Raw genomic sequence first — 13,100 nt, forward strand, 5'->3', positions numbered from 1 at the left:
CTGCCGGGCCTCCCCCCGGCCGCCGCCTCCTCCTCCTCCTCCTCCTTCTCCCGGCCCTCGACTCGTGAGTCATTCAGGACGCGCTGTCGGTTTCCGCCCCCTCCCTTTTCCTCCACACACTTACCGTTTCGAATATCGTCTAATAATTATAATAATAATAACTAATTTATAAATAATTTATTTATTAGTATTTCTTTTTTAAGCAGTAAATAATGTTTTCTACATGTCATTCTCACAACTTCCGGGTTGAGAGAGAGCGCCATCTGGAGTGGTAAAAACATGGCTGCCATTATGTGGCCTCTAAAGCAGGGGTCTCAAAGTGGCGGCCCGGGGGCCACATGCGGCCCCCCAATCGATAACATGCGGCCCCCCACTCAATATCATGTTATAATGAAAACATGGACCTCACCGTCTTTTAAACACAGTGTGTAGCTGAGGCACAGCTGCCAGCGAGGTGATAGAATATAATATATGTTTGCTAGCAATGCTTTTTACAACAATAATAATAAGACATTTGGTCATAATTATCCCATTATTAAATGTATCATATACAACATTCAGTTACATATATAAATACACTTGTTAGGGCCCGAGCCACGAATGGCAGTGGCTGAATCGGCTCCTGGCACATATTTTAATTACAGTTGTCCACTCTGTTATTGATGTAATTTAAAATAATTGTCTGTTTTTGATATTAAAGGAGTAAATAACGTTTTCTACATGTCATTCTCACAACTTCCGGGTTGAGAGAGAGCGCCATCTGGAGTGGTAAAAACATGGCTGCCATTATGTGGCCTCTAAAGCAGGGGTCTCAAAGTGGCGGCCCGGGGGCCACATGCAGCCCCCCACTCAATATCATGTTATAATGAAAACATGGACCTCACCGTCTTTTAAACACAGTGTGTAGCTGAGGCACAGCTGCCAGCGAGGTGATAGAATACAATATAATATATGTTTGCTAGCAGTGTTCTTATAACAGTAATAATAAGACATTTGGTCATAATTATCCCATTATTAAATGTATCATATACAACATTCAGTTACATATACAAATACACTTGTTAGGGCCCGAGCCACGAATGGCAGTGGCCGAATCGGCTCCTGGCACAAATTTTAATTACAGTTAACACTGTTATTGATGTAATTTAAAATAATTATCTGTTTTTGTTATTTATACATTGATTTTGCATCATAAATAGTATTATTAAGTATACGTGTGATATCATGATGCAATATTGTGAACAGTTTTTTTCCCCACTTTTTGTTCTCTAGGCCGACCCCCTCTTGACCACAATAGATGCGCATTGGCCCACAGGTCATTTGAGTTTGAGACCCCTGCTCTAAAGCTATATATATATATGTATATATGTATATAGTATACAATATATATATATGTATATATATTGTTTCTAGTGATGCAGTGTCCTATTTGGGTCTCTTTCCAATCAGAAAAAGCAGTTTTTTTACGAAGTTCCTTACTGTCCTCATGCTCTTCTCGGTGATAGTAACCACAGATACACTGTGTATGTCCACTGGATTACATGTGTTAGTGTTGTGGCCCTTTTTGATGGGTTTAAAAAGTACAGGTGTTACTGATAACTCATGATTACCAATGATTACCAATTAACAATGGCTTTGTTGAGTTCCTGTAAGTCAGGACAGTGTGTGACAGAAGTGTTTCCTGAAACTGAGGAAGCTAAAACAGTCCTCGTTTATTTGATTGTTTACACATGTGAATTTCCTACTATGCAAACTGTGGTCATGTATACAAAGATATCTGTGTTTGACGACATGATAAATAATAATAAAAAAAAGGAACTAAAAACTTATAAGACACTGTCACAATTTATCCACAACACACAACAGGAAGCTAACATACAAGCTGAAGTGATTCATCATCACAAAACAAAGTATTTTACCTCTGGAACTGATCTTTATGTCTTTTATAATTTGGTCCAAAGGTCTTGCAGCTGTACATTTATCGCTCAGATTTTCCATTAATGCACTGTCAATCCAAACCTCTATTTAACACAGAGAGCCGCCACAAGTTGAATTAAACATTTGAATTATTTATTGTGTGTTATAATGAAAACATTGTCCACAATAATTATGTATCTAAAGCTTCAGGTGAACATAAAATAGTGATTTTTTGTGAGTAGAAAGGATCAAACATTTGATTTAAAAAGCAGGCACAAAATGAATTCCCCTGCTGTCAAAACGGGATAAAAAAAAGAAGAAGAAAATCCACTTTTTTTTGGTCAAAGGCAACATTTGCATGGAAAACTGAACCCAAAGCACAGTAAATCTTGACACAGTGTTCCTGTTGTTTCTATAAATGTAAACCTAATAGTGCAGCATTAGACAAACTGATTTTAAAGACAATAATTAGAATAATTAGAATGAAATCTATATCTACAATTGAATTAAATAAAAGGCATATATTTTTCTTAAATCTAACACAGGTCATCATTCATGACACCAGTTGGACATTTCAGTGCAGCTGTGTCCCATGTTTTTTTTCTCTCTTGTGCAGCTGTTGACTCCAGTCTCCTCTGTGCTTCTGTTCAGACAAAGACACATCATTAACGGAGGAGGGAAACAAAAACGAGTGAAACAGAGAAGAGGGATAATATGATATTTGAGGAAAAAACACACAAACCTTACATCAAAAGTTAAACCTCTGTGCTTTTTGCGTCTCGGGTTTCTGCAGGAGCGTCCTGCGTAGAGCACAAAGAGAAACGACGTTAACAAAAAACACACACAAAACAAGGGTGGAAACACAGGAAACACCTGCAGCATCGGGCTGAGCAACAACCCAGCGATCAAACCTTCAAATTCAAGTCCTTAGTGTCAGCGTTGAATCCAGAAACTTCACCGTTCTCCAGGCCATTTGATTTAGGAGAGTGGAGGGTTACTGGGCTGTCTTCTGTCTCTTCGATGTGCAGAGGGCCGTTGTCCGCAGCAGACAGCTGCAGATCCAAACTCTCTGACTCATACGAGTTGTTCAGTTCGGAGCTGCTGTCACTGGCCGCCGCAGCTCTCCGTCCGCTTCCTTTATCGTCGCATTCTGCAGGAGGCTCAGACTCTGACGCCTCTCCCTTCTCCACGTTCTCCTCTTCCACTTTACTGACGTCGTCTCCCGTCTTCACGTCTCCCGCAGACGTCCCCGCCGCGTTGTCGTCCTGTGCGGGCGAGCTGTGGAACGATTCGGCGTCCATGTCCCTGGACCCATGCGAGGGGTTCAGAGTCGATGTTTGCAGGGAGACGGCGAGGTTGCTGCTCTCTCTGGACAGAGTGCTGCCGCTGCGGCGAGGTTTGTCTGGGGACCTCAGGCTAAACCTTGGGCCAGATTTGGGATTGTAGCCTCTGTGGAATTCAGAAAAACTGGATTTCCAAGCCCTGGGGGACATCAGAGTCCGTCTCCTCAGGGAGCCGTGACTGCGGGGAGGGACAATTTCATTTATTACCAAACAGAGACATCAATCCGGAAAAGTGAATCATACGAAAATTGATTCACTTTTGCATTCCAAAGCAGTGAGGAGAAGAACAGAGGACATGTTGGGTCCACAGAGCAACTGTTTGCCCACAACACATCTGGTTTTTCAACATCCCATTATTTTTGGAATAGGCCAAGAAAATGGATAAATTACAGTGTTTTATGACATTTCAGCTTAACTGCCTTGAATGGATGACATCATTGAGTGGCAAACAAAATGGGCTTTTCAGAAATTCAGGGAATATTTACCGCTGCATTCCTTTCACCGCAAACTCTTTGTCGGGATGCTGAGCCTGCAGCTCCTTCATCACATTCTGCAGATCAAAATTGAGCTAAAAAAAAAAAGAAAAAGAAAGAAGATGTAAGCGGAAAAACTAGTTTATGTCAATGAATGTTCGGTGCCAGCTGAGTGGATTGCAGCCGCTCCGCTCCACACAGGTCAATACGCACCGTGCACATTTCTTTATAGAAAGTCTCTCGCAGATTGGACACGGCCGAGAAGACGGCGACGTAACATCCAATACGGCTGAAAGAGAAAGATATTGACACATGATATTAAAGAATCATACATATACTGTATAGGAATCCATACAAATCACATAGTGATAAGTGTGTTCTTTCAGACCTGTCAAAAAGCACAGGCAGCTCGTGTTTGAGCTCACTGTTGATGCCTTCGTAGATACTTTTGGTGAGATTCAGCTCTTCCTTTGCCTGAAGAATGAAAAACAAAACTCACTTTTAATGTATACTTTTTATGTTTACTGTGTGTTTGTGTGTGTGTGTCATTTTAAAACAATGACCTTATTTATCTTGACATCATCCCTCTTCTTTGCAGTCTGCAGCGACTCCAGATGGTGAAGGGACGAGTCGTAGTCGACCAGTTTTCTTCTTCTCTTTGCAATTTTCTCCTGCAGGTTGTAAAGAAACATGATACAGTTAGTTAAAGTTACTTTTTTAAACAAGGTTGAGGTTCTTTCTTGTGTCGTGCAAAAAGGACAAGGGGACACAAATGTCACATTAATTAAAGGCAAACCTTTACAAATCAAAGTGCTGACAAAATAAAATATGTAAACACATAATGTATCACTCAACATGGGTCAAAGGTCACAAATGCTTTAGCATTCTCACTCACTCAGGGACCTTAATTAAGGCCAATTCACCTGTCCTCATACACCTGTCTGTCCTCATCGTTCACCTGTCCTCATCATTTACCTGTCTGTCCTCATCATTCACCTGTCCTCATCATTTACCTGTCTGTCCTTATCATTCACCTGTCCTCATCGTTCATGTGTCCTTATTGTGCAACTTTCCTCATCATTCACCTGTCTGTCCTTATTGTTCACCTGTCCTCATCATTCACCCATCGACATAATTCACCCGTCGACATCATTCACAGAAGACATCATTCACCTGTCCACATCATTCACCTGTCCTCATCATTGTTCACCTGTCCTCATCATCGTTCACCTGTCCTCATCATCGTTCACCTGTCCTCATCATCATTCACCTGTCCTCATCATCATTCACCTGTCCACATCATTCATCTGTCCTCATGATTCACCTGTCCGTCCTCATGATTCACCTGTCCACATCATTCACCTGTCCTCATCATTCACCTGTCCACATCATTCACCTGTCCTCTTCATTCACCTGTCCACATCATTCACCTGTCCTCTTCATTCACCTGTCCACATCATTCACCTGTCCTCATCGTTCACCTGTCCTCCTCATCATTCACCTGTCCACATCATTCACCTGTCCTCATCGTTCACCTGTATTTCAATTTTTTTTTTTTTTTAATTCAGGCCAAAAAATGTTTTAGAGATGTGATGTAACCAACTCAATAACAGTAACGCGGGTAAATGTAATTCAGTACTTTTCACTTCTGTGGTGTAAGACACTGTGTTGAATGATGAAAAATGTGAACAGTTGGATGCAATATGTTTAAAAAGTGCTATAAATCAAGAAGGTAATGTACTGTTTACCATGTAGAGAGATGTAGTGTATGTGATGCATGTCTCTGTGTGAAATAATTGTCAGTTTTTGCATGTTTGCTCTCAGGACTCGTATTTCACTAATACATTTCTTGCATACTTTGGTTTAATCTCGTCTTACCTTGACATCTGGGAACTGGCCCACATAGGACTCCATGGTGCGCATGGCCTGATCTAATATCTTCACCTCGTAGTCATTCCACAGGAGATCCTCCCCCTTGTTAAAAGGCGCAGCATAAACATTGCATTAATTATGTATGCTGTGCATAGGAAGGTTTTGGTTCCCTGGCGAAAGCGGCGTCTTGTGTGCTCGTGTATGAAAAACAACGGTCAAATGTGCAGTGGGAGTTCATATCACTGTGGACTGACCTCTACGATGGCTCCCACGTCTTCCTCTCCCACCCAGTCGTTTTCATAAACGTCAAACAGTGACAGGGAAAGGCGTCTTGATGCCTCACGCATGTCTGTGAGACACAAAAGTGTTGTTTTTATCCATATATACAGACTTTATATATATATATATATATATATATATAAGGATTGACTCAAATCTACAGAACAGCAGCATTAAAGCAGAGAGTCCAAATAACCTCGCACTGAGTTAACGTAGTTCCTCAGGTCTTTGTATATGCGATTGCCATCAGCCTGCAAATAGACAAGATGTTTGCATGATCGTCTGTCTTTGCACGGACAAAAATGCAGTCAGACAAGTTGACAGTGGACAAATGCTCGTATTGTACTAAACGTGTAAAGGTTTAAACTCTAAAACCTGACTGTCTCATGAAGCACGAGGATGATTACGATTACCTGCTGGTCGATAAAGAGCTGGTGACTAAATTCAAACTGGTCGTCTCTGGTTTCTTCAGCCTTTCCCAGCTTTTGCAGCACCTGCAGAAAGTTGCACACACGTCTCAGAACTGCAGCATTTGTTTTGTTTTTTTGTTTTTTTGGTCATAGAGGAAACAAGATCTTTCAGATTGTTACCTTTTCTTTGCCTCTGCTCAGCTGTCTTTGGACTTTCCTCGCAAAGTCACCAGAGTTGCCTTTCGGACTGTCTGCCATGTTTGGTCTAGTTTAGTCTAGTTTTGTTCCTGGTGAAGAAAAGAACCAGAGAAAACACAACAGATCCGTCACATGACAGTGTGGAGACATTACAGAGACATTTTCCCTGGAAAAATATTTTAAATGTCTCACTACAGTTTGAATGATTCAACCTTCAAAGCACACAGAGTTGTTTATATGGTTTATATAACCCAAAATCCACTTTTTTATACATATTATGTGCTCCTGCATTGTCTAGTCGCTGTATAAAAGTTTTTGTTTCATTTTCGTAGTGTTTCAAAAAAGTCATGTAAAATAACATGGTCGCGGGCCGCGGTTGCATAGCCACTGTTAGCAGCGAGACGCCATGTTTCTACCGGAGCCTGTAAGGACAAACGCGAGAGAACAAATCAAGCGTCTCTTTACTTGTAGCAGGAAGTCCCGCCTCCTCTCTCTCTCCGCTTCGTCTGCTACGGCCGCGGTAGCTCCGCCCTCTCCCTCACCTCACGAACCTCATCTGCTGACACGGAGAAAGACGACGAGGACGACATTTGACCGGCTGAGGACACCGTAGCGCTCAGGGAAGGGAGGGGGGTGAGCAGAGGAGCAGTTCTTTGTTGTAAATTTCAGACTCTCCTCTAGATGGCACTATAAACTACTTACTTCACCTTTAATTTTAATTTCATATTTTTAAAAATGTATATTTCCTAAACAACTCTTTGACTCCTGACCAGAGAAGTTCAATGACCCCGGGGTCATTTTGATTTTTAGAGACTCCATTCCCTCCTCAGTTGTTCCATCCACTAAATCCTGGTATTATACTACAACTCCCAGAGTTCCCTGCGCTCACGCCTCACCCTGTAGCTGTAATGGCAGTTGTGAACTTTACCCACGCTCTTTGGTCTATTTCTCTGATTGTAGGAGGAGGAGGAGGAGTGGTCTGAAGACAAACTACCAGCAGACTGCTGTGCTGCAGGAGCTCATGATGGGGAGCGTGTTGTTCCGATGTGCGCTGACTGACGTGGGGATCCAGTGGGCCGGCTGGGCTCTGGCTGCTGCTTTTAGAACCGAGAAGTTCTATGACCTGGCAGGTAAAGTGTGAAAACGACACCGAACAACACCGCTGTTTTTACCACCTGTGTTCGTGCTGATTCACGGCCGTGTTTTTTGCAGCTTAATCACAAGAAAACGACGAATGTGTGCGGTTAATTGAATCCAGGTGTGGGGATTATTCGGTAAAGTCTAACCCAAGTTTAGCAGCGGCTGTGTCATCGTTACAAAACGCGTGTTACGTAGCGCACATTTGTTGTGAAACAGCCTCAGAGCGAACTCCTCCTTCAGATTACGAGGCTCTGCACATACAGATTAACGTGTGTTAACAGCAGGGCCGCACAGAGAAAGTCTGACACCCTCTTTGTGGAGCCGAAAGGGGCGATTTGTGGCCACCCCCCCCCCCCCCCCAACCTCCAACTGACTTAATTCTAATTTATTTTAACTATAAATAAGTGTATTTTTGTTTGTTTTGAGTTAATTAATAGAGATTAACAGCAAAACTTTAAAGTCTGGGTCACCACATGACAACGTGCAAAATAAAGTCTAATCTATTATTGTTCACATTTTTCCCACCTCCCACAAAGAGACACTTTTATGCAATATTTTTTTTGTTGTTGTGGCGGTTATGTTCGCATTTTCCGTTCAGGTGTGTTTTTTTTATGTGCAAATAAAGTACGAGTGCGCTGGTATCTGAGATAATAAAACAGACATAGCAATAACTCTGTCGCAGTCTGCTATCAAACTCGACATAAACTGGTCAGTTAACGTAGTTAATACTCACATATTTAATCTGTGATTTACTGAAAACGTATCTATTATTGCAATAATAATTATTGATGCCGTTGTAATTGGAAAACGCCTCACATGACCCAATTCTAGCTTTTTTGTGACACGTGATAAACTGAATAACTTAAGGTTTGTGAGTAATGGTCCGGCAGTAACACCACCATTTATCTAAATGATTGATCGGGTGTGATCAAAAGGTTAATAATCATTTAAAAAGTGTGAGTTTTAATTCAACTTCACACACAACCAATGAGGAAGCTACAGATTTGCAAATAATTATCTGTCAGGATAAGCTTAAATGCACTCATTCCTAATAAAAAAAAAATTCCACCCCCAAGTAGAACAGCATCTCTTACCTGTTGACACCAGTGACTGAATTCTTTATAAATTCACAAATGAATCACCTTCGACAGTTGTCTTTCACTCGTCCTCTCCACTCCTCTGTCCACTCTGCTCCGTGCTCCTGCTTTTTCTTACCCTTGAACTTTGGAACCAATCGTCCGCAGTATCCTGGGTAAAAGATTTATCGAACACGCCTTACTCTGCAAACCAGAAGTGTCAGCCATGCCCGTGTTGTCCCATCCGGCCTAAGGCTTTTCTCTTTTTTTTTTTTTTTTTTTGTCTTTGGGCAGGGTCTGGGACCTTTATACTGCTCGCTCACCTGAGTCGTATCTGGGGAGGAGCCGGTCATCTCCGTCAGAAAGTGCAGACTGGTTTAGTGACCGCATGGGGATTCAGGTAAGGATGAAGCAACGTCGCTGCTCCGTTCAATAAAACGGCGGCGGGTTCTCCTGTGCAAGGTCACCTAGGAGCCGCTGATGAATGACAAACTTTAAAAGTCAGGGTTAATGAATAATGGTCGGGTTAATGAGACTGGACGGTAACCAAAAATGTTCTTCCTGCAGGCTGGGGACATTCCTCTTCACGCGAATCTTGAAGGACGGTCACGATCGCAGATTCAACAATGTCAGAGACAGCCCGGGGACTTTCTTTGTGTATTGGACGGTTCAAGGTACATGGAAATGATGTGAAACCTACCTCTTATTACCGTCGCCCTTGACCAGCTCACCGGCAGGCTGAAGGATAGCTTTGCCTTGTATAAATCAGAGTCTGGCTTCAGGCTCTCTGTATGCATTTATTCTACTCATGCATTGTGTATATATATATATTTAAAAAAAAAATGGACATAGTCTTCTGGTTTCCTTCCTGAAGACAACCAGGAAATAAGCATGTATTGAATTCCCACTAGGGGATGTTCTCTGCTGGTTGCAAAATGTTTTCCTGAGGACGCTAGATTTAGGTCTTCTTCAATGGAGCGATGATGATGTCGATGATTTAAGGCCACATTATACTTCTCCGACTGCGTAATGCGTTATCCGACTGCGTCACCACGGAGACGCCTCGAGCCTTTATACTTTTGCGTCGTGGTGACGGACACGCGCTGCAATTTCCCGCCCAATCAGTAGGGGTCGCTGCGCAAGGTTGTTCTGCTTCAGGCTACAGTGAGCAACGGCGTCCGAGAAAGAAAGAGAGAGAAAGACGGTTGTTGTTGAAACAGTGGCCGTTTCTCACTTTTCTGTGTGACGGAACGCAGTTTTAAGATAATTTGAGGCGAGAAATTGATCCATTTAGAGTCTAAACATGTGCTGTGTGTGTTAAGATATGACGTATTTATAGTTTGGCAGCGGCGTTATCGTCGGGGATCAGCTCCGCGTCTGTGGACGATCGGTGCTCACTGTGAGCCGGCACAGAGCAGCGTTAGCTCGGCCTGTCCTGAGGACCAATCGCAGCTCTTGCCGTCTCCGTTGTCCCTTGACGGAGTGACAGACACTTAAAAAATATTTCGTGCAGTCGGAGACGACGCAGAGCACTTTACGCAGAAGTATAAATTGGGCTTTAGGCTGGCTTTACACGACAACGCTCCCGGGTCAGATGTGCCTTTCATTTAGACGGCGACGGCGTTTTTGGGGCTTAAAAACTGCAAAAAAATTAACCCATAATCCAGAGTGGAAATCTTAAAAAACGCTCCACCGTCGCGTTCCCGTCTAAAGGGTTGAAAAACGCAAAAAATGTGCTCCGAGCTGCTCACGCTGGCTATCCTCACGTACTCGTTGACGTCAGATCCGTGTGCAGTGCAGCCAAACAACAAACAAACATGTCGGATTATATCCATCAGTCGGACATTCAAGTTGCCCAAGCTGCTCCGATACCTAGCCAGTTTTGGTTTTTTCGACTGTGGGCTACTTCGCGCTACGTGAGCGAAGTAGAAGGAAGTTTCAACGAATGCGCGCGCTCCTGGTGTTGTTGTATGGCAGTGCTTCACAGTGCCACCTAGCCACCTGGCATGCACACTACATCAAATTTCACACACTTTAGCGTCACCGTGTGCGTGCAGATTTCCACCCAAAGACGCTAAATAAATAAACGCGAAAATAAAAAGTGGGAACGCAACGCCACCTTTGCGGTTTGTGGTCAGATCGTTGTTGTGTAAATCTAGCCTTAGTGGAAAATGGATCACACGTGAGTGCACACAGGTGCGATTGATGCCTGGTAATCGGTGACGCGTGAAGTTCCGTTTGCGAACTGTCAACATGGCGCGAATCTCGAGGCTTTAAAACAGGAGTTTAGATTCGTCACGGCCAGTTGCCACTCGATCCCTGTTTTGGTTTGTTCGTTCCACGAAAAGCCTGCCCCTCACGAGAGGATTTTCAAATCTGACTTACACAAACTTTGTTAACCGAGAAAGCACAGGAGTGTTTCCCGACCCTGGTCCTCAGGGAACACTGAGCCCTGCTCCAACACACCTGATTCAAATGAACAGCTTGGTATCAGGCTTCTGCAGAGCTCGATGATGAGCTGACCATCTGAAACATGTAGGGCAGTGTTCCCCGAGGACCAGGGTTGGGAAACAGATCCAGATCTCGCCGAAACGTGACTTCAGAATATAAACAGACATGGAGGCGGACGGTCAGCGTAGTCGGCTAATAGCTGTTGTGTGGGAAGTTACGATTCTGAACAAAAGTATGCAACATCCATTTCTTGTTTAATTACTACTATAAGAAATCTGGAAGACTCCATTTTCACACTGCAGTATAATTTGGCACCCAAAGCCAGACCAAAACCTGGCCAATTATCCTTTAGCGTGGGGCAGGCGTAAGTTAAATGTATTTACTTGTTTAAGTGTCAAGACAAAGGCTGGATGAAGATGATTAATTTGTCCCTGTTTATCTCAGCTCTGTGGATATTCATGACCCTCCTGCCCACCCTCATGCTGAACAGTGAGAAGCGAGACGTGCCTCTGGGCACAAGGGACTATATTGGCTGGACCGTGTGGGGCCTTGGCTTCGTTACTGAAGCCATCGCCGATCAGCAGAAATGGCTTTTTAAGAGCGACCCAAATAATGCTGTAAGTTCAGACCTAGCGACGTGGATCCCAAACTACGCCCGTGCCTCATTTACTAGGTCTAACTCCTGTGCCGTTTCCCTCCCTCAGGGAAAGTTCATCCAGAGTGGACTGTGGGCCTACAGCCGACATCCTAACTACCTCGGAGAGATCCTGCAGTGGTCAGGCCTGTGGCTGTCGGCCTCATCAGTGATGCAGGGTCCACCACAGTACCTGAGTGCAGTATCACCCCTCTTTGTGTGGATCCTGATACGTTACATCAGCGGCGTCCCCATGCTGGAGAGGCAGGCCATGAAGAAGTGGGGGTCTGACCCCGTTTTCCAGAATTACATAAAGACGACTCCTCTCCTCTGGCCCTTACCCAAGTTTTGATGTCGATCTTAACTGTTAAATGTGCCTCACACTTTTAAGTGATACTTGAAGTGTCATATTTTCTGAAAACCAACTATTTTGAATTGTGTAATTAGTCTTAGCTGTCATTATAGTTACACTGTAAAATAAATCAAACTTAAAAACTATCCCTAACAAGACTTCTGCGTCACATATTTTTTAAGCATTTTTTTTCTCTTTCGTCATTTTCATCAAGACCCATTTTCACCATTCACAAGTGAAGGTGTGAATGGGCTTCACAACGTATTTGAACAAAAATTAAATGATGTTTTTAATTGCTGTAATTTGATTTTGGTCAAAAGAACCAAGAGTTTCACACATCCACTTAAGAACAGTCGGGTAGATTGGTGAACCCATTGGTGAACTCAACCACTCAAGGTGTTAAATTCATGTGCCGCCGAGTTCAACATCTGTCCATATTTAAACCATTCAAAAAGCCTTTCAGATTAGGGTTGTATTCTTATTAAGTAAATTTTTTTCTAGACAATTTTGGAGCAGGTTTTCTCACTCCTAGTCCTGGGTAGCCACTGTCCTGCATGTTTTAGATGTTTCCCTTTCCCAAACACACCTGCTTCAAATGGTCAGCTCGTCGTTAAGCTCTGCTGAAGCCTGATAACCACCCATTTATTTGAATCAGGTGTGTTGGAACAGGGAAACACCTAAAACATGCAGCACAGTGGCTCCCCAGGACCAGTAGTGAGAAATCCTGAATTAGAGCCTCAAATTAAAATTACAGGGTCTCTGCAGGTTTCAACAAGTCAAATTGAAGACTTTTTAAAGACTTTTTTAAGACCATAATGAATACAATTTAAGACCCATTTCAAATCCATACTGGCAAAAAAAGTACAAAAGACATGAAGGAAAATTTGAGCCACAAATCGTTAAACTTGCACTTACCCATCTTATGCAAGCAATTCGGCTTAGCTGTGGGCTTTCA

The 13,100-nt window shown here is 43.1% G+C and overlaps 2 protein-coding genes across 2 annotated transcripts; one reads left to right on the forward strand and one right to left on the reverse strand.

Annotated features, from left to right (window-relative positions):
- Window positions 1–2,435: 2,435 nt before the first annotated feature.
- On the reverse strand, window positions 2,436–6,552 carry bin2a (bridging integrator 2a; the record flags this gene model as incomplete). The annotated part of the gene is made up of 12 exons (XM_083894919.1): window positions 2,436–2,560; window positions 2,665–2,717; window positions 2,829–3,438; window positions 3,746–3,828; window positions 3,947–4,022; window positions 4,122–4,207; window positions 4,297–4,404; window positions 5,612–5,707; window positions 5,860–5,954; window positions 6,081–6,135; window positions 6,298–6,378; window positions 6,475–6,552. 11 exons carry the CDS (start codon window positions 6,550–6,552, stop codon window positions 2,673–2,675), a joined length of 1,413 nt encoding a protein of 470 aa, XP_083751045.1. The 3' UTR covers window positions 2,436–2,560; window positions 2,665–2,672.
- Window positions 6,553–7,516: 964 nt separating this feature from the next.
- On the forward strand, window positions 7,517–12,236 carry LOC310932245 (uncharacterized protein; the record flags this gene model as incomplete). The annotated part of the gene is made up of 5 exons (XM_083895538.1): window positions 7,517–7,622; window positions 9,003–9,108; window positions 9,276–9,382; window positions 11,604–11,776; window positions 11,864–12,236. The coding sequence occupies 5 exons, from the start codon at window positions 7,517–7,519 to the stop codon at window positions 12,143–12,145; spliced, it is 774 nt and encodes a 257-aa protein (XP_083751664.1). The 3' UTR covers window positions 12,146–12,236.
- Window positions 12,237–13,100: the final 864 nt, after the last annotated feature.

Source organism: Microchirus variegatus (assembly GCF_963457635.1).
Source record: "Microchirus variegatus genome assembly, chromosome: 9".
Lineage (NCBI taxonomy): Eukaryota > Metazoa > Chordata > Actinopteri > Pleuronectiformes > Soleidae > Microchirus > Microchirus variegatus.